We start from the raw sequence: 24,907 nt of genomic DNA on the forward strand, positions 1-24,907 counted from the left end.
TCACAAGATATAAATATTGACATCAAACTTATTGAGGAAACTAAAACTTTAAAACAGACTAAAATGTTAAAACCCCAATTAAAAAAGAGTTATATCAACTACTATCAAACTCTTATTGATGATAAAATAAATAACTTAAACGAAAATAATAAAATATATCTATATAAAGTCTTAAATCTAATATAAATAACCAAATGAAATACTACCTATCACACCCAAGTAAAGAAACAAGAAAAATGTTAACCAAATTTAGAATAAGCGATCATTGTCTCTTAATAGAAACTGGACGATATACCAAAATACCACGAAATGAAAGAAAATGTAAAATATGTAATATCTTAGACGATGATTGAATTTCATTTTTTCTTTAACTGTAAAATAAATGAAAATAAAAGAGAAATCTTTCTAAAATATTATATACAAAAATATGTGAATTTTAATACACTTAATTTTACTGATAAACTCGTGATTATACTAAATCCATCAACACCAAATGATGTAAAAGCAGTTATTTCTTTTATTAAAGAGTCATTAGAACTGAGGAAAGGAGAACAATAACTGTTTTTATCATATATCTATTATAATATTGTCGAGTTTTCATTATATTTGATCATGTTTGTTTTGTATTTGCCATAACCTAAATTGGTTTTTGTCTGTTTTGCAAATGAAGTTATCATTATCAACAGTAGGCCCAAATTAAAAGTAGGATCTACACGTTTGGGTGTACGCTTTATTATTATTACAATTGAATTTGCATGCGCCTGCGAAAGTACAATACAGTAAAAGTTGCGAGACTCTGTCGAGTTGTGTCAACGCATATGGACAAATCCAAGATACTTTATATATACGATTTGCACCACAGGACTTTGGCCCTTTGGATTTTAAAATTACTTCCCTTAGTTTTAAATTGAAAATATAAATGATGTCTAATTTGCGGATAATTCAGTTCTTTTTCGATTCGTCATGAATCTAAAACCAATATGTCTTTGAAAAACTTCCTTTGGCGGATATTTACAAAATAGCTGTGCAGTTCTAAGAGAAAATGCTGAACATTTGACATTTTTTAACAAAATGTGAAGGTTGAAATCATCATATTTTTAAAAGAATTTGTCTGAAAACATAAGAAAGCAGGTAAGATATCTTATATATTTTATGAGATATCTTATATACTTCAGTTTGGAGGATTGATATTTCAACAGCCAGTCGATATTCGAATGGGTAATAATTGTGCAACCCTACGGACCGATTTGTTTTTTTTACTCGTATGAAGCCGAATTCATTCAGAACCCTCTTAAAGACAAAAAAAAGTACCTTGCGTGATTCTTTAATTTTTACTTTCAGATATATTGATGATGTCCTATCACTGAATAACCCATATTTCAGCTAATAATTACATCTCATATATCCCAGTGAACTTGTCTTTAAGGTTACTGCTGAATAAGTGCTAATACAAGAAGGACTGCTTCATACCTTGATCTTTTCCTCATTTTTGACACAGATTGACGACTTCACACTAAAATCTATGACAGACGGGACGATTTCAACTTCCCAATTACCAATTTCCCATTTCTCAGCAGTACCATACCCTCTGCCCGTCGTATTGTGTTTACATATGTCAGTTGATATGTTATGCTCGTCCATGTTCACACTAAACGGACTTTATAAACAGAGATGTGTTCCTTACACAGAAAATTCTTCAACAAATTTATAGAGAAGAAAGATTCAAAATGATACTCCGTAAATGTTATGGACACCACCACGAATTGGTTGATCCATACGATGTGTCTGTGTCTAAACTAAGGACATTTTTAACACGTATTTATATAAATAGATGCAATTAAAAAATAGTTGATTGTAGTGTCTCTAGCTGGTCCATTATTAGTATGAAAATTCAGCATATAAAACACTCGCTATTTCTTTTACCTATGGAAGGAACAATAGTTCAAATTCTTTATATGTTTGAATGATTCTTTATAAGGTACTATTATCTGTTGATTATTTGTTTATATGATAAACTTTTGTACCGGTAAATTGGCGAACATGAATTCCGTATTTTGGCGTAATTGATACATTGGAAAAATACTCTGATTTGGCGAAAATAATACATCATGAACTAGTAATTGTCGCTTAATACTGCAGCCGGGAAAACACGGTGTCTGAACTGTCCTCATCATTAAAACTTGTGTACCCGTAACTAAGGTACTGAGGTTCAATGTCCTTCAACCAATCAAACATATTTTCAACCTCCTATCTATTATAGGAAGTAAAATTCAAAGCGTTGTGCAAAATATGACTATGGTTATCTTTACCTGGGGTAGAAAACCTTAGTTTTTCAAAAAATTGAAACAAATTACCAACAGCAAGTGACGTGTTATGTTTAATGAAATAGTTCGATTTGTTTTTAGTGATTAAGATTATATCACAACGTTGACTGCTATACCCTGATTTTTGACAATTTTACCTATTATGGCCATTTGTTTTGCTAACACATTGATGTCAATGTATTGGAATTCTGTGCAATTGGTATACAAGTGAGAGGTTTTGCTAGCTTTAAAACCCGGTTTAAATACATGTGTACCAACCTGTATCGTGATACATATATACTTTATATCAAATACATTGTTTTGGTTTTATGTTGACAAATAGAGCATAACCCGATGAAAAGAAATCGACACAGGCAGACTCAGTATATAATACCGAAGTGAAACAACTAAGTCACGCTTCTCCATACACAAGAGTCGTCATACCATTATGACTCCTGACCACAATTCCTGGCTAGATATCACTCATATCAACAATGATAATATGTGGTATATAACAGTGGAGGATGGTATTTTTTCCGTGACCAAAATGATCACTGTCTCTGTCGGGGATTGTATCCGGCGAACCTGACACAGCAAGCCACTACTCTACCAAAAGAGCCGAGTACTCCACTAGTGTTGCTATACAAGGACGACTATATATGTACCTGACATGTCAAGGGCACTGTTACAACCCATACATTGAAAGTTACTAGATTACTTTTTGGCGATAGCCAACACCTGACCATTCGATTTTTTTTCCTATTCTTCTTTTCGTCGAGATTTTCCAGTTGGAGTTTTTAAGCATCACATAAACTTTATAATTTGTTGATTCTTCATACGATGTATTATCTTGTTATAGTCTAAACTTTTTTTCCAGAGTTATCTTTCTTTGAGTATCAACGACTTGACAAAATGCTTTTAAGGAAGGAATTGGTTTTTTTTTCCAGCTACATCGTTATGAGTTAAGATAAATCTTTTGTTTGACTTAATCATTGATTAGTTTTCCATTTCTCCGTGAGGACCCTACGTCGTGAGTTCCATCGAAACCCATTAAATGACAACTGGTAACTATTATACTTACTAAACCAAGCTGTCTATTTGTTTTTCTAATAAGCCATGATTACGGTACTGTATTATTTAAACAAACTTTAAGATAAATATGTAAAAAAATACCTTGTAGCATTCATACTCAGTAAGTAGCATCATTGCCAGCCATATCCATCTTTTTGTAAAGGCACATGCGCGTAGCTACGTTTACGTCAAAACGCCCGGGCGTACACTTGAATTTTGAAAATAAAACAAATAATCGACATAGAATAAGAAAATCTGGTCAAAAGCACATCAGCCTTGTGCTTTTGTTTTCAATGGATTGTAATTTTGAATAAAAAAGGACTAAATTTACTCAAATAGATCATTTAATATGTTTTTTCGAATCTTTTGTAAAAGTCTGAATCTACTGTGAATTCTACGTACTTTTCTTATATTTAAAGCAATTCACTATCTGCTCAGATTCGATATGCTGTTGGTATTTTTGTCGAGCTTGTGATTTATGTCCCAAAAGCAAGACAAAGCGGCGTCAATATTTAGGTTCCGAATGTGCATAAAGTCTTATGAATGTCTCTCCGTCAAATTTTACGAAAGTTGGACAGAAACTGTTTATGATCAAAAGAGTATTCAGAGCAATATAATAATGCAATTATATCTTTAATTTTCCCGCATTTTAAGGACAAAATATATTTCTTTCTGCAATTAATAAGTGGTCGCAGTTTGGGCCTACATTTTGTTATTTCTCAATTACATTAACTACTTGACGAACCTTCACCGAATTTGATGAAAATGCCGAAGAAGCTTTTTCTATGACTAATGTCTAAAGTTAAAATTTTGAAAGCATTTGTTTTCGATCATTTTCTGTTCTTTTCTGATGGACAGATAGCCGGACTCTTCTTTAAGCAATTAATTGTTTTACATGCTCAATTCATAAACCTTCATAGATTGTCGTGAAATAAACCAGATCAAGAAAAAAATATCAAAAGAAAATTTTAGATTTTTTTTTTAAATCCTTTTAAAGGAATGATAAATTGATTCACTTTTTGTGGGAAGAAATCCTAGGTGTTCCAGATTTTTTTTTATATTTTTGTTCTGTTCATTAAAAGGTGTTTTGTCGATTGTATGCTCACTCACGGCACCCTTTAAACTTATTTAAAAGTAATATTGGTTTGGACGTTTTCTCTAAAACCAATGACCATTAGGCTACCTTCCAGTTTAACACGATGAATAAGTTAACATATTACAAAATTTAACAAAAACAAATAAACCATTTAGATTCAAAAGTATGTTGCTATCAATGATTTTTCACTGACAGGAATCATTACGGTATCTCATTATCGATAGCTTTCGGGGGGGCTTCGTCCATTTCGAACACTACCAGCAGGTGCTTTAACATTGAGCGTTTGACGCCCCTCATATCCCTCGCTAAGGTTCGGGCGTACACGTAAAAATGACCCAGCTACGCCACTGAGGCAAGATTCAAGACTAAATTGCCTGTTTTCTTAATAAATGTTGATATAGCTCTTGAAATCATGACTTTTCACATTAAATACAACAACAAAAAATTGTCACAAGACGTGCTTAAATAAATACCTATTACGTTGTTGTTGTTTCATAAAAATACCTAATTTTTTTGGACTACACCATTAGGCCATATATAGCAAGTCATGAAACTAAGACTTCATAACATATAATCAAATCAACCTCTTTTAAAAAGTAAAATCACAAAAACACTGAACTCAGAGGAAAATCAAATCGGAAAGTCCCTAATCACATGGCAAAATCAAATGACAAAACACATAAAAAACGAATGGAAAACAACTGTCTTAACATATAATCAAATATTAAAGATGATATCATGTCTTTCCTGTACAAATGTTTATATATGTACACATAGTGCATCGTTATCAGTCTTCATATTTTCTAACAGTATAAACTAGTTATTTATGCGTCATCTTTGCTAACAAACTTGTTAGTTTCATTTGGAACAAATGACCAAAGAAATCAATGAAGAGAATAAAAATCATACGTCGATGAAATACTGACAAAGAAAAACGACAGAAAGAATAAAAAGCAACATACAAAATTACTACACAAAAAGATTAAGAATTAAAATGTCAATTGTTCTTGAACAATTGAGAGGTCTTTCCTTTTATAATGTAAAATATATGTTCCAAAAGACGTAGAATGTATTGAAAAGCTTTAAAACACACTGAAAATCCTTTAAATAAGGTCAAAAACACAAAATTCGCTATATGGGACATGACCTTGATCTTTGACCTTTTGACCTTTGTCAAGGTCATTAGTCCCCAATGTCATTGCTGAAGACCCCATGGGTCTAGGACCTTTGGTTATATAGTAAAAGCTGATTTTGTCTTTTCAGAAACCTAAATCAGGGGTTATGCCCCTTATAAAAAGGTCAAATCTCTTTGATCAAATGTAACAAAGTTGCGCCGTAATGACCCAAACATTTTCCACTATTTAAAACTTCTGTAAGTATAATGGTTTCTGAGATTATCCCATAACAAGGTGTTAGGTCAAAGGTCAAGGTCAACATACAAATTTGACCTTGAGGTATTTTTCAAAGATACATGAATTGATGATGATTGGTGAAGATCCTAGATGTCTACGACTTACGGTTTCTGAGTTTTGGTGGCCAACCGACACTGGTTAATTTTCATAGGGGCATAACCCTACCAATGAGTCATTGAATCTTTCCGATCCAAATGTAACGAAGAACCGGGGTCTGGTCCTGAACAAATTTCACCCTTTGTTTTTTTTTTTTCTACCTATTACGGTTACAGTGTTGGAACGATAACAAGGTTTTTGGGTTTTGGAGGGATTACTCCGAACCGACAAAATATTTCGACTCACAGGGTGAGTTCCGGATAGGTATTCATGACACCGATACAAAGTGTGAACATGAAAGCGACATGGTTTACGGTTACGGAGGGAAATTTTGTCAAAGTTTGGCGGAACAAAAAGAATAATAATAATAATAATAATAATAATAATAATAATAATAATCAGAAGAAATACAGTAAGGTCTTTCCTTATAGAAAAAGGAAAGACCTTAATGAGCAACAAAGAAGACCGAAAACATATCCTCCTATTCCCACTTTTTAAAAATACTATTCCTTCTATTCCCACTTGCAAATAACAATAGATGTTTTGATCAATAATTTGTTTTTATAACAATCAGGGTTAATTAGAATTTTACCTAAGATTTATCTGTATTTTTTTAAAGCATAACATATTTGGCGGCTGTTTAGGTATAATACCTTGTTTATTTGTAATAATTATGTTTCTTTTTTCATCAAATAAAAACTCAAAAATAGAGAAAAATTATGATAAATAGATTGGAGTTAGATTTATTTTTAAACTTTTGAATTTGTACTTAAAAATAAAGAAAAATAAGATAAATAGATTGGAGTCAGATTTATTTTAAAATTTTTGAATTTGTAACTTTAAAAAATTGTCTGCTTTACTAATAAATCATGATATAAATAATATATAACCAAATATAATCTTATATATATATATATATATATATATATATATCTTTATTCTCACAAACCAAATTACAGAAAGGTATAGAGATAATTATACATATTTCAATACAATTACATAAATAAATAATGTACGAAAGTAGATAGAGGCATTCACATTTGTTCACCCAGAAAAGTTCAATTTGTTATTGATCTCCTTAATAAGTTTACAAAGTTCGTTCAGTTCTGTACATTTGGGGGAATTCATTAAGTCATAAAACTTCAATGTGTTTGTTCTCTTTCTATTGTAAAATGCAATACATTGTTATTTACAATTATCGAAAGCTGAACAATTAAAAATGAAATGGTATTCATCACCAATGGCATCTGAATTACACAATACACATTTCTGTTTTCTCTTTCTATGTTTTGTCATCTTCCAGTTTCTATTGGAGATTTCATGTTCAAAGTTCCAAATTTAAGAAATAAGGATATCTGCCGGTCATCCAAAATAAATATTTCTCAAACTCCAAAGTAACTTTAAATAAACGATAATTTAATGCTTTTGGTGATTCCTGTTGGCTTAAGATGTGGAATAAAAGTATACTTTTAAATATAATTACTTGGACCAATAATCAAAGATATAAAATAATGGGTGAAAACTGTTAACTTTACTTCATTATTTATTTTGTTTTAAAAAAAAACAGAATTCATACAGATGCAAAAATAACTTATTATCTGTTCTTAAATTTAAATAGTTTATTTCAAACCAAAAGCAATACAGCTTATAGGTATATCATAAATATGTACATGTATATCATAACAGAACATTTTAAATACAATAGGAGGCAAGACTACATAGTATAAATCATTCAGAAGATTGTTCTTATAATTAAAAAAAACACTGGTCAATTAACAGTTGATTAAAAAATGTTTGTACAGTATAATCCTTTGTTTTCACAAGTTTTCCTTCTATTCCCACATGAAATTTAACCTTTTCTTACCAGATTTATAAAAAGTGGGAATAGAGGGAATGAACCGTATCATCACAGGTGCTCTGTAATGACAAGAAATGAAACCCTTCGTATATCTCATGATAAGCAATCATTTGGTGAAGAGTTACATTCGGTGATGTCATAACTGCTGGGAAAGAAGACGGTATTGTAACTAAAATTGAAACATGTATGTGATTATCTACGACACAGATATTTCATACGATTAACAGAATCGATCGTGGTGGCGTTCGTCAACTCAACTAATAGATACCCTTGATTCAAACATTATAAAAAATTTCAAAAAAACGAAGGATTTTCTTATCACAGGAATAGATAACCTTAGCCGTATTTGGCACAATTTTTTTGAATTTTGGGTCCTCAATGCTCTTTATTTTTTACTTGTTTGGCTTTATAACTATTTTGATCTGAGCGTCACTGATGAGTATTGTGTAGACGAAACGCGCGGCTGGCGTATTAAATTATAATCCTGCGACCTTTGATAACTATTTAGACCACTACTCTTCGCTTATGGTAATTTTTTGTATTGTTTTTTCCTTTCATTTCTTTGCGCATCGGGAATCGACAGTTTTGCTAGACTTACTGTAGAAAATGTAAAATTTAGAGATTTTCTACTGTTTCTTTGCGAATGTAAATAAATTACATATTGTATTTCAAATCCCGAATGGGTTTTTTTCTTCATAAAAACCAACAGTTTCCGCGCATAAAAGAGGGACGAAAGATACCAAAGGGACAGACAAACTCATAAATCTAAAACAAACTGACAACGCCATGGCTAAAAATGAAAAAGACAAACAGAAAAACAATAGTAAACATGGCACAACACAGAAAAACCAAAGAACAAACAACACGAACCCCACCAAAAACCAGGGGTGATCTCAGGTGCTCCAGAAGGGTAAGCAGATCCTGCTCCACATGATAGACGCGTGAAACCAAGCCAAGGGCGCTTTTCCAAAAATAGTCTTATGAGTAAAAAGTCATAATCAAGTTAAAGAACAATGCTGATCGTGAGATTTTAAAAATTTGATTGACAAATTTTTCCTTCAGAGTTATCGTTCCTTTAATATAATCGACAAGACAGAATGCATTGTGAAAATATAATTTTGGAAGTCCTTTTATTCACATTACACATTAACAAATCAATTGAAATTAAGCAAGTTGTAGATGGTTTTCGACAGAACTTATTTAAGGTGGTACCTAACACTACAGGGAGATAACTCTGTAAAATCAGCTAAACGTTTTAATTACGTTGTGTTGTTAAGGGAATATAAAGCATCTCAGTGATCAAAATAAGTGTTTGTCAAACTTATAGGTTACAAGAGCGCAATTATTCGTAATGCATTTTCCATAGGGTACCACTAGTGTTCCGTATTTTTTTTCTCGAAGACTACACAAACTAGGGAAAATCGGGTGGCAGTTCCTGTTAGTACAAATGCCAGTGTTGCATTACAACCAAAAAAAAATATAGGGTCATGCGGCTCAAATTGACTTAAAATGCAGTTGAAAAAAATCGTCTACTTTTTTCGCTTAATGAAAAAGGCATATTTTTAATGGCTCCGACGTGCAGAAATTGAAGATATTTTCTATACTTTGTAAAATGTGAATATGATTTTCGGCAATTTTTAAACCTAATTGGATAAGCTTTCGATTAAATGTAATTCCAATCCTGTATCAACCAATCAGAAGCCGTATAGGATTCTATTCTGAGTACCATCTTGGGGTAAAATGTAAACAAATAATTGCGCTCTTGTAACCATTATATAACCTGTGTAATTTTTCTGATAAAACGGTTGGTTCATATTTCACGGTTCAAATTCTTATATTTTTGTCGAAGGGTATAAGTTAATACTTTGTCAAAATTCTAAGAAAATTAAACGAGCCAAATTACTTTTAGTTAAAGTGTTGGGTACCACCTTAAACAAGTACATAAACCACTCTGTTGATACATTTGTTGAAACAATAACTCGTCACAATATTTCATAAAGATAGTGGTTGTTATCAGACTTGCCTGCTTTAATTTTATAGAACATCATAACTATTACGGGGCGCCGAAAGGGACTCTTGTGGTTTTGTACAATATTCAATTTACAAATTTTGTTAAACTGAACTCAGTTTTGTTGAACAAAACTCACTTTTGTCCGCACAAAATTGAATTTCGAGTACAAAACCACAAGAGTCCCATTCGGCGCCCCGTAACTGATGCCATACATGTATAAAGTAAAGTCACAAAAATACAAAACTCCAAGGAAAATTCAAAACAGAAAGTTCCTTATCAAATGACAAAATCAATGTAGGTTTACCTTAAGATATATTAAGGCAATTATATCCAACTAAGTTGAAAACATTAAGTTTTACATCAATTGTATTGAAAATAACCGTTTTAAGATAGAGAATTGTTTCAATACGTCAATTTAAATAAATTCAAATATCACATAAAATGTTTTAGAAATATCAATAGTTACGGGGCGCCGAATGGGATTCTTGTGGTTTTGCATTCGAAATTCAATTTTGTACGGACAAAAGTGAGTTTTGTTCAACAAAAATGACAAAAATGAATTTTGTCTACAAAAATAAATTATGTCATGACAAAAATGAATTTTGTCTACAAAGATGAATTTTGTCATCACAAAATTGAAGTTCTCATAAAACAAGTCTGTATCACATAGTTTTGTAAGACAAAAACTATTTTGTTATGACAGAATTGAATTTTGTACAAAACCACAAGAGTCCCATTCGGCGCCCCGTATCAGTGTCAGTTTAATCAATCTAACATAATTGTATTCGTTTAAATTATCATTATACAACAATAAATATTTAGTAATAAAAGTTAATGAATAAATCAGAAAATGTGATTTTTTTTACAGTTCCTGAACCAAACAATGGAATCGATACTTGGATTCTAACTATTTTTATTCCATTTGATTCCTACGAACTATGCTTAATAAGAAGTTTCATCAGATTTCTAGAAAATTCGTGGTCTTCTTCTTCTTCTTCTTCAAGCAAACATTCCAATTTTCTTTCAGCTTCCCTGGCCTTTTCCGGATTGTTAAGTTTCTTCCACATACTTGAAAGGTGACCAACAGATTGTTTTTTCGGCATTTGTTCAATGACCTCTTCGTACTCCAATATAAATTCTTGAAAAAGTTGTACTTTGTCCATTTTTGTAAAACAGATTCCCATCATCCAATAATATTTTTGAAGCTTTGACAAATATTTGGTTGTTTGTTTTAAGTTGGATTTTACGATCTGAGACTTTAGTTCCGTGTCCTCTATGTCACCAACATCTACAGTAGCAGTTTCAAAAGATTTTCGCGTTTCACTTATCAGACAGCGAACGATATGTGTAATTTGCTCGAAATCACCCTTTATAAGCAGTGAAAAAACGAAATCTTCTATTTGTTCCACTGGCTTAGATGACGATTTAAGCCGATGTTTTCCGTATTTCCCGTTATAATCCGGACCTAAGAAGTCAGCAAAAGTTATATATTTCGTGTTATTATTAAGTTCCTTTTCCACAAAATCTGTGAACGTCTTCCTTGTTTTTCCACTTTCAACTGTTAGAAGAAATTCATCAACTAAGACTTTAAAATCAAAGCTAGTTCCAGTCCAAATCAAATTTTGTTCGAAAGCTTCGGTCAGCTGGAGAAAAACGAATTCCCTATCTTTTGGATTGGTTACGTAGTGGCCTAAATAATAAAATGTTGTAGGATTAAACACGTTTTCAACAACCCAACATGCATCTTTATCGTCTTTGAATTTCTTACTAGATGCCATTACAGAGTCTATTATCCACGTCCACGTCCCCATACCATAGTTTTCGCAGATGAAGTGAATAACCATGCACGGGAAAAGCCTGAGTGACTCAGTCGACTCACAAAGCTGATCGACCTCACGTTTGTTCCAGTGATCGATCATATTGTTCTGCTTTATAAAATAGTGCGGAAAATAATGCTGTCTAAACCATGAATGGAACAGGTTTATCATGTACAATACACATCCGCCACAGGAGTTCCGCCATGTGTCAGCTGGAATAGATTCACAGGCGTACAACAGTACAGTTGTCATAAGGTAATTTGGCAAGCGGAATCCAATGTTTTTAGTCTGAAACTTCATCAATGCTTTAAAAACATAAAAACAGTATCGCATATCCTCAGTCATGTCTTCGTTCACTAAAATGTCTTCTGCTTTGGTAAAAATGTACTGAAATTCTACTTCCTTCTCGAAACTCCCCGGGTGTGATTTGTGTCTTATATAGCATCCCGATTTGCAAACCTTTTCTACGATTTCTCTACGAGGCCATTCAGCAGAGCGATCACGGTTTTTCCAATGGTAAGCTTCAAAAGGCCAGTCTTCGTAATCAAACCCACCAACATAGTCAGTTTTTATAGTATCACTTTTTAACAATTTAGCCGGGACTCTATATATGAACCATTTGCCACTGAGACATTTAGTAATCAATCCACCCTTTGAATCGCCTGAATATTTGATTGGAACTTTCGCTTTCAATCTACAATATCCTGGATGGGTTTGGTCAGTATCTATAACAAGATAGTGTTGTTGAGCATCTTCGTTAAAAATTGGCATTTCACGTTCATTGTCAACCACTTTGTAGTAAGACTCCGACGGAATCAAGATGTATTCCGGAGTACAAATGTCTGTCAAGTCCTTTACCTGTTCTCTCATTGACTGAGTGAAGTTCACCAATCTAACATTTAGACCTAACTGAGTGCTCCCTATTTCTACAATCTTCGTTTTTGAGTCATCTCCTACAGTAAGGGGATGCTGATGTGGATGACTGAAGAAATCAAATCGGAGCATTTTTTTCACGATAAATGACAAATGCATGACCGGTACTCTGCTTACAGGTTCAACAAAGTCGACATCTTTTATCAATGAATCCAGAAGATCTATTGAAAATAAGACAGTAATTAGTAATTTTTCTAGTATACTAGTATTTAAGTCTAGTGACAGTATTCGTTATCCACCTACTTGTCCATAAACTGACTTCGTCATTTAATGCACTATTTCTTTCTTTGAAATAATCTATCATGATCAAAATATTATTTAGTATTTTCCTATACAATCTCCGAGAAGGCATGTAGAAATTACCAGCAATAAGAATTACGGTTACCTATAATTGCTTACATTCACTTCATTTGAATTGTGGTGGATAGTTGTCTCATCAGCAATCATACCGTATCTCCTTATTTTAAAATTCTAAGTGAAGATATTCTAAACTGGCAGGCTAAGTCAAATTTGAAGTAAAATGTACAATTTAAACATTTACAGAAATCTTAATCCCCCTTTTTTCGAAACAAAATTTAGATTATCATTCAACTAAAGATGATCCTGAACAAACGATGGCCAAATCAGGACAAAGAAAGAGACAATAAAACATGTATCAAAAATCAAAAGAGAGATATTCAGATTAAATAATCCACTGTATCATATATTTAGTAGGAAATACAGTAGTTTTGAACATTTGATAAATAGCCTGCTGTTTAATCCATATCGCGAAACTTTGATGCGCACCCTTTATCATACCCTTTATCACACCCCTACACATTATTTTTTTTTTTAAGAAATATTTTCCCTCAAAATTGGTCCGAAATGAACAATCATTCGAACGCAATTTATCAAATGACGTCATTGTTTGGCGTGTGACGTCACAAACGTCAAGTTTTCATATTTTTTGTCACACGAAATGCAACTATAAAAAAGTTAAAAAAAAAAAAAACACCAAAAAAAACACCAAGAAATAAAATATTTTTAAAACAGCAGCACGCAAATTGTAAAGAAACGCAGTAGTCCAGTCAAACTAAGTTTGAACCTAAAACTAATTGCAACAGAAAATGTTTTAGTTCTAATCTATTATATTAAGTCCCAAATATACACAGAAAAAAGTCCCATAAAATCTAACTTGAGGAAAACTCAAGTTTGGCATTTTTATTTCCTATGTGAATTAACATTGAAAAGGGAGATATCTCCTCAAAAATGAGCCTTTTATTTTTGGTTTTGTTTTCGTTTTGTGCATAATGAATATACTCCAGCTTTTTGCCTGAGCAGCAGGCTAAGGCGGATATTCCTCAAAGGAAACAATGTACGAAAAGCATATTCTTCTATTGATGCTAGCCTTTGTTCTTATTATTACATGCTATAGAAATTTTAAAGTCTTCGGTTTGATCTGGTTATAAGCTGGTCTCTAAAATAGAAAAATGTAAATACTTACCAGTTTTTCCTTCGAAGAGTTGCCCGTATTGTAAGCCTTCTACATCAATCAAAGCACCTACTGCTGAATCCTTCGAAACGTCTGGCACTTCTTGACGTTGTTCTAAATATTTTGACATTCGACGTATTTTGGCATCTGTTTGCATATAAATGATAGAACATACAGAAAAAATACTCAGGAATATTTGTTAGAATAAAATTATTTATGCGTGCATAGTTCGCAAAGATCGTGCAGTGATGGATCAACGCCAAACTTATAAATTAAAAGAATGAACATCTTGATGAACTTTCAACCGATATATATATCTTTTTAAAATATATATATTTCCATATTAATTTATTCACAAAACAAAAACATTTACTAGTATTAAAAGAAAAATTATGATCAGATAAGGAAAATTATTATTAATAACTAACACATGATTGAGGAACCAAAAGCCCAAATAAACATTTTAGATATGTAAATTGAGACTCTCAGTTTGGAATGGCATAGTATCAACGTCAGCCATCGGTGTCCAAGTATAAGGCATTGGTAATACATGTAAATGTAAAGACGTAGAGCACAATGTATCAGAACTACGTGGCCAAATATGTCAATTTATACTCCTAAGTCTGAACAGATATAGATTTTGTTTTATTTATATATACCTCTGCTGTACTACTCTTTTCTGATTTTGAAAATACTGTAACTGAGTTTCTACCTATTTAACATTTGTATATTTCAGTCGTATATTACAGTTTTAGCATACTAATGTGGTATGCCTTATGTGTACATCCAGTCTTATCGACACCACATAAATTGTACGGTCATCATCACGAATTGCTGGAACAATACGATATTTTTGTGCTTCAATTCACTACGTTTTTTTAATTGTATTCTTAGATCTCTTGATATTACGATAGTTGGCTTTATATCTGTACATGTACCGATTGTGTCCAATATTCCCGATTCTGACACCCCTTCATTGTGTTATTGTTCTCTGATAATTTTTGTATTCTTGTCTATCATTTTTTTGCTCATGTCCTTTGTCTATATGCCATTTTGTGTTTCTTTGGTACATATTTGTTTGTTTTATAGTGATTCAGATTAAAACACAATTTTGACTGTTGTACCCCTATTTTTGACATTTTTACCTATTACTAGTATGTCTGTTTGTTTTGTTCACACACCGTTGTCAATATAATGAAATTTGATGCAGCTGTCATACAAGGGAGAGGTTTAACTAGATTTAAAACGAAGATTGACTGTGATTCGGATGGAAATTGATGCATACATAACAGGAGACGCTTACAATGTTGATGCAACCAGTCTCGCTCTTTTCACTAAAATTCAAGAAATCCCCTCATTTTCTTTTGTGTAATACATTGATTTGCGTTCTTAACTGATTTATGAAACTTAAAAAAATCTGTTCACTAATGTAACCTTAATGTGTATGTTGGAAACATAAAACCCGATTGCTTGTTACATTCCATCCAATGAATCAATACTCAATATACTATCATTCATATGATCTTAGCAGTAACACATACTCATTGCCCAGGTTTTCTCCCAGTCTTTAGGCCTTAAGCTAACATAATGCATCCCAACGTGTCCAAGGTAAACCGAGTCTAAAGTGACTTCATCAGACAAAGTTGCAGTGTGTGGAAACAAGTGAGTGACACTTTCCGAATTGTTGAGAACAGTTACAGTTCGACCAATCACTTCTGTAATGGCGTTCAGTATCATGTGGTCACCCCATTCACCGTCTCTGTTCATCCGAATCAAATACTCTTCCCATGATTCAGTAGAAAGGAAGCACATCAGATGAGATCCATCTTCCTGGCAAGGATTTTCTCGAAGATATCTAAAATTGGTAACAGTCTACATATAAAAGGGAATTTGTCGAGCTAAAATAACCCCAATTTGGAAGTTTATGGCCAAAATCATTCATTAAATTCACTAAATTTTATTTGATCTCAAATTTAAACATGTTTTAACGCTCTAATGTATTTTCTTGTTGTAATACAATTAAATAGGTATAATATTACTGTAGTTGATGAGTTGCTAACTTCAAATGAGGTTTCACGGTTACAACTATCCGTTTTACGGATTGCGCTACGGATTGCGCTAGTATACTGCATTTGCGACCGTTTAATTTACTTAATCTTATTGCATAATAATTAAAATTTATGCGGATTTCTGCAGGATTGAAACCCAACCAATCAACCAAGCAACTCACATAATTCATTTCGATTAATCAAAACTTTGTTGGTTATTCATTTAACTTACTCGACGGATTTTGATCTGAGTGTGTCTTTGTTAAATGTAAAGTCTCCAGCAATCCTTAGCTGGTCGATGACAGCATGAAACATACAGTTGCCATCACCGGCAATGTTCCGTACAACCAAACCATGCTTCTCTGCTATAGACTGTAAAGACGGAATCTGCATTAACATCTGATGAACCGGGTCCATACAATCACCTTCAATTGAATTACACATTAATGATAAAATAACGTTTTTATTATATGAGTACATGATAAATAGATTCAATCCCATTTTTGCATTAAAACAGAGTGATATAGCATACAAAAAGAAACAACAGAACACAATTTATTTCGAAAAAAAGGTATATCAAATATATCTTGCTTTTTAGAAAGGTAGAATGAAAAAGGTTCACAAGTTTTAACTTTTACAAAATTGAGCAGTAAGAAAATTGAATTGATAACATGTTTCGTAGTTATAGTGTTTTGCGAAATGAATTATAAATCTGGTATCTATGATGATTTTTTTCACTATTCTTAAAGTTATGGTGTTTAAATAAGACAGTTATATTGACTGCTAGTACTAGTATCATGCATGGTCATTATCGATATTAAATTCAATAAAGACTAATTATAAATTGATGGGTTGTAAATTCACTAATGACTAATAAATTTATAGTTTGTAAATTCACTAATGACAAATAAATTGATAGATTTTAAATTTAGTAATGACTAATACATTGATAGATTTTTAATTTAGTCATGACTTCTACCCTGCCATTACGTTGCAAAATGGCAATGAAAATAAATCAAATTTAGGAAACGAAGAAATTTTTAATTATAAGAAAACAAGAAAATACGCAGGACGACGTAACTTATCGACGATAAAATATACAAATGATGAAACTTACTTTTGACAATTTTCCCGTCGCTGAAAACATTTTGTTGACAGGTTGGACAGGGTAGCTGAACATCTTTTCCACCCATCATCGGAAGATTTGCTAAGCTTTCTGCAATAACTTTAGGTGAGAAATCTTCAAAATACTTGGAACCTAATGATGAACTTGGGATAACTTTGAATGGGAAGGAAACATACGGCTCTTTTCCTTGTTCTCTCTTTTTGTCTTTCTTTTCTGACTTTGAAATATCAGGTCTTTCCAATCGTTTGATTATAATTGGAGCTGTTATAGTTTCTGTTGTTATTGATTTTTCAGGAGATGTGCTAATTATCTCCAAATCTTTTTCCCCTTGCGCTGTTTTCTTTCCAAAACCAGATATTGTTTCCTTATCCGTTTCAATAATTGTATTTTGTTGAATGTCTGACATAGTGTCATCTGAAGGTAACTCATCTGGATTAGCGTTCATTGTAGTTCGGTTTTCAGTTGGATTCTCGTTTTTCGATCGCTCCGTATCTTTAACAGATTGCGGCTGTGTGATGCGCTCATCGACTTTCGGTGTTTTAGTTTGGATATAATCTTCAGTTTGTTTCTTAACCTTCTGTATTATACCATCGTCTTTTCCTCGAAATGGCTGCACATCAATTTCATCGATTATCCTGTCGTCAAGTTCTAAATTTGACTTGGGCGTTTGCGATTTTTTAAATGAACGATTTAATCCTTTTTGTGATTTTTTTGCTATTTCAGTTTTGTCAGTATTTTTCTCTTCTGTTTGTGATATGCTTGCTTTATCAATTGGCAATGCATTATGCAATTTGTCTTGATATTCTGTCGATAAATCAGTTACTTTTTCCTGAGAACTAGTATATTTTTGTGATATAATTGAACATGTATCACAATTGTCTATTTGTTTGTGGGTGTTAATTGCACCATTCCCTAGTGGCCGTGTAGATTCATTTTCAGTTTTTGTATTGGTTTTGTCTTCCTCGTTGTCCCTACCTATGCTATCCGAAATGGAGCTTGTTCCATTTCTAGTTTCGGTAAATTCTTTTATACATTCACGACTTCTTGTGTCAAGTTTCGCTTTTTCGTCCGTCATTTTTTTGGATAATTTAGATATATGTTCAAGTTTCGATACAAGGCTATTATAACAATCAATCTCATTTGATTTTTGTATAGAATCATTTGTCTTTTGTAAATAATTACGGGGTCTCTTTTCGTCCATAGATAAATTCCAGTCTGTTTTATCAATTCCACTTGCCTTGATAATTCCAGGTAAAGAAGAAGCAAAGAAATGGTTTCGTTTATAGTTTGTCTTGGATTTTCCATTGTCTGATTTTGTTAGGGTCTTATCTAAGCTGTCTTTTCCATTATCCGATTTGTCCTGCCTTTTATTATCTAGTATCTGATGTTCATTATTTAATGTTTGTTCGTTTTTGTTATCCGATGTGTAGTATCTTTTATTTTCTATAACGAACTGTTTTTCAATAACCGGTATACACGGTTTTTCAATGTCTAGTGAAGACTGCTTTTCATCTTCTCGATCAAACTTGTTAAAGGAAGCATCGGACATGTGCAGCCTTGATAACTTTCCAGTTACTACAGATGTCTCTTGACCATATTGTTCGTCATGGCATGTTTTGCTGGTGGATATCATCTGTGTTCTGTCTTTTCTTAAACTTTCTGCAGATTCTCGTCGTTTGGAAGAAGATCCAATGGTCAATAAGTCACTTATTAAACTAAATGAGTTGTCAAATTCTTTAACGAACAAACCGTTTTGGCGTCCGACTAGTGAATTTTTAAGCAATTTATTGGAGCAGGTTCCATGTTCTTTAAATTTTAAGTTCTGTGATGCTGAACCTGACTGACTATTGCTAGATTTTCCTGGTTCATCACATGTTGCCATACCTGTTTTTACATGTGTACTATGAGAAATATCATCATTCACTGTATAACCTTTGTTGTTCTTTAAAGGATATACTTTTTCGTCAAGTTCAGTATTCGTTTTTAAAATGCCGGCATTAGAGGGTTCCACTTCCGATATCGACTTGTTAGATTGACTACTTCGACTGGTCATCGAAGAAAGTTTGGTCTGCTGGACTTCCGAATTGTTAGAAAGTAATGTATCATCAATCAGTAGGGAAGACGAACCACGATTATACTCTTTGATCGAGTTGTCACCACTAAATTTTAGAGAATATACTACTTTTATCTTATCGTCTACTTTTGCTGGTTTATCTGCAGGACAATTTGTTGATTCGAATTCTTCGGCTGAAGTAGGACTAACTTTAGACAGAGAATCGCCACAACCATTGAGTTCATTTAAACATGCATTGTTTTCAATTTTTGTTTTTAATACTATTTCTCTCTGATATGGTTTATCATTCTCAATATCATCTGTATCATTTTCCGGATAACTTTTATGGACTGTATTCATAAGCTCCAACGATCTCTTGGCTTCAAAATTTAGATCTAATTTATTCTCATTCTTTCGTAATGCTTTAATTTTTCTTTCTTCGGTTTCTTTTTCATCATGAACCAGCAAGATCTCATCGTCGCCATTCGAATAAGGCCTTCCCTTTTCAAGTTCACATTCTTCAGAAATATTTGATTTATTGTCAATGTCATATAATGTCACATGTTCTTGATTGCTACCAGCAGGTCCAATGTGACAGTCTCGCGCTACATTATCGCTATGGGAGATCTCTTTCTGGGAAATACTTTTAGACAAATGGTTGTATGATTCATGACAACCGTCTATAGATAAATCGCTTGCTGTGTCACTTTCAGAGTCGTACAAAATATCATTGCCGATATCGCCATTGGAAAATATGTTGTCACGTTCATGCGAGACTTTATCTCCTGATATTCCAGTTACTTTCTCACCATATCTGGTCTCCTGATTTACACTTGACACTCCACAATCCACTGGTATATTAGATACTTTCAAAACTTCAAAAACTGTACCACCGAGTAACCCCTGAATGTCTGATTCATTTCTTATGTCGGAAGGGGTTGGAATGTGTTTTTTTCTTTGACACTTAAGCTTCAAATGGATATTGTCTAGTTTATACAGTAATGTATGGTAAATAAATGGCACTCTTCTGTTTCTTAAACTATCATCTGTATTATTCATCCTACATAATGAAACAAACAGTTAAGGAAGTATGTTTTATAAGATTTTTAGTAATTTAAATTTAGAAAATTTTCATTTTGATGTTTCGTTACATAAACCACACATTTCCTCGTTGAGTAGAAGTATAATAAAACAATTTATATTTAAAATACTTGTGCTGTGGTATTGTGTTTAATTTGTGTTTGTTATAGCGGTTATTACAGGGAATGGGAAATTGAAACAATACATTTTTTTTTAAACTTTATCTGATACTATACTATTCCTGTTAATGATTTCCGCAGGCAATCCAATACTTTAAATATTTCCAGATACAAAAATTGAATAATTTCCATGTGAACTCTCGAGAAATCGTCACTTGTCTAGATACATCATTATTCGTGGTTGCGATGAATGAAGATTTTCCTTGAAATTTGATTGATTGATTAATAGATTGATTGTTAGATGCGTAGTTCATTACAATTTGAGCCGGGAGAATCCGATAACAAAAAATAAAGGTACAACAAAGGGATAATGGTTTGATGAACTTATTGACAGACTTATTTGACAAAAAGTTATACACTTTGTAGTGAGAGAATCAATGTAAAAATCAAGTCGCTGACTGACGACCAAACAGACATAAAAAAAAATTGACGGTACGAAGGTCAATGCAAACACACAATCATATTTAACATAATGTTGTTGTAATCTCATACGTGCATCCAAAATTTATAATCATTTCAAATCTAATAAGATTGATCTAATATCCAAGGTTATAAATGAATGCTGAATTAATTGTCTTCTAGATGAGCTGTACTATTATTATTAATTGATATGATAAAAATAATACGGAGAAACAGTTCAGCAATAATTTCGTTCCTCAAATATTTACTCATCAGGCACACTCAGTTGACTCAGGACATGTTTATCATCTTAATTGCTTGTTATAGTGATCTTTTCATTTATTATTTATCGTTGTATCCATTTTTGTTAATATCCTGCTTTTGGAGTTGCTTAATATTCATACATCCTGTCATTGTGTTGTTGTGCTATGATCAAATTTTGTATCGTACGTGTCCTTCATTTTTGCCTATGTGCTTTGTCTATTCAAATTAAATATTACGGTATGTGACAAGTGTCAGTTTGCCAGTTCACATAGTTGTTTGATTCTATAGTGATCAAGATTATAACACAATGTTGACAGTTGTTTTGTTTACATTTTTACATTTTGCCTATTATTTAAGGACTTTCTGTTTTGAATTTCCCTTAGCAGTGTGGTATATTTGTTGTTTTATTACTTTTTTACGCTGGGTACGGAATATTTGCCTTGTTAATTTGACAAAGTTGGATTAATACGATGTGGAAATTAGACAATAATTGATCATACCTTCATTGTTGAAAGTTCCCAAAAATGGCTGAATTGAAAACGAAACAAGTTTGTTTTTTCTTCCTGTGGGTTTTCCCGTGATATATTTAGATCCAAGTAATAAGAAAGATAAACAGTTCTGTTTATAGTAACGATTTTAACTCTGAGGATTGTAACCTCATTTAATCGTTTGGTTTTATGTTATTTACATTTTAAATTCCGAATTGGGAAAGATAAATTCATTAACAAATATTACTATTTATTAGCAAAACAGCAACTCGGTGAGTCTGTATGTCTGTCCTGTACAAATGTTATCTAAATGACATCTCGAGTTTCGATCACTTGATTTAAATGAATAGGATACCACTGGAAGATATTAGGAAGTAAAACGCCTATTAACATGAATGTGTGTATGTCAAACTTAAAAAACAAAATTAATGCTTTCCGGCTGAACCTTTCCGGCTGAACCTTTCCGGATAAAAGCTTGGTATGTACAAAACTTGTACCGAAGCAAGATATAAGGAAGAAGTTCTAAACTCATTGACTTTAATCTAAATAGAATTATGTCAAGATGTTGATTTTTTTTTCTATAAATAACAATTTGAGTTTCCTTCGTTGGTTTACAAATTCATATAGATGGAATACAAGTATGGTAGGAGAGACACTATTTTAATGTCAAATGTCAGTGGCGGATCCAGAACTTTTCCAAAGGGGGGCCCGCTCACTGACCTAAAAGGGGGGGGGGGGTGGTGCTCCAGTCATGCTTCAATGATTCCCTATATAATCAACCAAATTTTTCCCACGAAAGGTGGGGGGGCCAGGACACCCACCCTCCCCCCAGATCCGCCTATGAATGTGTAGATCGTAGCAGATAAAAATAAACGAAATGATGGAAGTATGAAAAACAAGTTGTTGTCTCTCTAAATGATTATTTGAAGTGAACTTGTTAGATTTTAAAACAACTTGCAAACACATTATATGTCTGTCTGATTGTTTGTTTGTTTCTTTGTTTGTTTGTGTGTGTGTGTGGAGGGATATTCATTTAGTAACAATCCTATTGTTTGGATTTTGAACTAATAACATTCTTATTCTTATTCTAATTTTAATTTTAATAGATTATTCAAAGGGTTAAATTTTAGGGACATATAGTTTTGAATTTTCCTCGGAGCTCGGTTTCTTGTGATATTAGTTATCAAAGGTACCAGTACTATAGTTCAATACGCCAGACGCGCGTTTTGTCTACATAAGACTCAACAGTGACACTCAGATAAAAAAAGTTATAGTTATAAAGCCAAACGAGTACAAAGTTGAAGACCATAGAGGACTCAAAATTCCCAAAAGTTGTGCCAAATAGGGATAAGGTAATCTATTCCTGGGTTAAGAAAAACCTGAGTTTTTCGAAAAATTCAAAGCTTTGTAACAGGAAATTTATAAAAATTACCATATAATTGATATTCATGTCAACACCGCAGTGCTGAATACTGGGCTGGTGATACCCTCGGGGACGAAACGTCCACCAGCAGTGGCATCGACCCAGTGGTGTAAATAGTTATCAAAGACTATAATTTAGGACTATAATTTAATACGCCAGATGCGCGTTTCGTCTACATAAGACTCATCAGTGACGCTCAGATCAAAATGGTTATAAAGCCACACGAGTACAAAGTTGAAAAGCATTGAGGACTCAAAATTCCAAAAAGTTGTGCCAAATACGGCTAAGGTAATCTATTCCTGGGTTAAGAAAAGATATTAAATATTGTCGACTGATGCAAATCGATGTATACTAGTACACTATTCACGACCATACACATACAATTTTACACTATTGCTAATTAACGTACTTTAATAACTAAAAAGAATTTTACACTAATGCTAATTAACGTACGTTGATTATTAAATAGAATTACATAGAAAATATCAAAATTAAAACGAACATATAATAATAAGAATATATTGTTGATTATTCTGTAATTCGTATATCCCAACTAAAAGAATTGAAGTTACACATAAATAAAAATCTAACATTTGCTTCAACTCAGATTATGCACTTGACAAAGGATGCATAAATACATTTTCTAAAATATACAGACTTGTGAGTATATTTTGTGATGTAGCATTTTTCCAAATTTTTAAAGAGTAAAATCACAAAATACTGAACTCAGATCGGGAAATTTGCATTAGGAAAAGAGGGAATACTTCCTGTTAAGTTTACCCATAGAGGAAATAATGCAATCAACATCAGAAGCGTTCTACACCAAAAGGAGGTAACATCTTTAATTCCACATATTTTTTTCAAAATCAGTCTGTTCCTATTGTATCATTCAGTTACGCCAATACCATTTCACTCATAATATTTAACTATCACAAACATTGTAGGACCTTGATTTAGAACAATACCTAAAATAAACTTCAAACATATGACTGTGCCCAATTGCTTATATTTACAACCCCTCTGGCTATGGTTTTACTGGGGATCAAACTATTATTCAACATAAACATCTGCGAAAGGTGATATCACATGGTCCTAAGTTAAGAGAACCCCAACATATCAATTGGAACAATAACTTCAAAACCATTGTGGATTCCATTGAGAACTACACCAGAGCATGGGCTTAACGAGACGAAGTTGAACTGAACACTTTGTCAGAATGCATCAGAACAATCCGTTCTTCATACGTTTAGCTTATTACTATTTTGGCTTTATAACTATTTTGATCTGAGAGTCCCTGATGGGTCTTATGCAGACGAAACGCGCGTCTGGCGTATTAAATTATAATCCTGGTACCTTTGATAACTATTGGATATGCATTTCAAAAAACTTACAGCTGCCACTCAGACTTTGTAAAACATAACCGGTGTCAAAGTTGTTTAAGCAAGGATATTTCAAAGAACAACTCGTCCTTTTTCTAAGAAAACGTTCAACAGAAGATACCAAGATCTTGTTGGTAAATATTCCGTATCAACTTCCCAGATAATACAAACAGTTTAGATTCTTGGTACTGAAGTTGTTTTTCATCTTAATAACGTGTTATATTAATCTTTTATTTGTCTTTTTGAATATCACTTTTACTGTTTAGTCTTTTTTTTTGTAATATTCATTTGACAAGGACCGGTACTTATATATCACATTATTGTGTTATCATGGTAGATTTTTGTATTTTTATCTTTCATTGTTTGCTTATGTGATTTGTCTATATGCCTATTTGTGTTT

The 24,907-nt window shown here is 32.6% G+C and overlaps 1 protein-coding gene across 1 annotated transcript; it reads right to left on the reverse strand.

Moving 5' to 3' along the window:
* Window positions 1-10,647: 10,647 nt before the first annotated feature.
* On the reverse strand, window positions 10,648-21,796 carry LOC143079039 (uncharacterized). Its single transcript, XM_076254170.1, has 6 exons — window positions 21,718-21,796; window positions 17,234-20,355; window positions 16,349-16,541; window positions 15,610-15,923; window positions 14,081-14,215; window positions 10,648-12,758 (listed from the first exon to the last, which is right to left on the reverse strand). The coding sequence occupies exons 2-6, from the start codon at window positions 20,352-20,354 to the stop codon at window positions 10,777-10,779; spliced, it is 5,745 nt and encodes a 1,914-aa protein (XP_076110285.1). The 5' UTR covers window position 20,355; window positions 21,718-21,796; the 3' UTR covers window positions 10,648-10,776.
* Window positions 21,797-24,907: the final 3,111 nt, after the last annotated feature.

The sequence above is a fragment of the Mytilus galloprovincialis genome, chromosome 6 (assembly GCF_965363235.1).
Source record: "Mytilus galloprovincialis chromosome 6, xbMytGall1.hap1.1, whole genome shotgun sequence".
Lineage (NCBI taxonomy): Eukaryota > Metazoa > Mollusca > Bivalvia > Mytilida > Mytilidae > Mytilus > Mytilus galloprovincialis.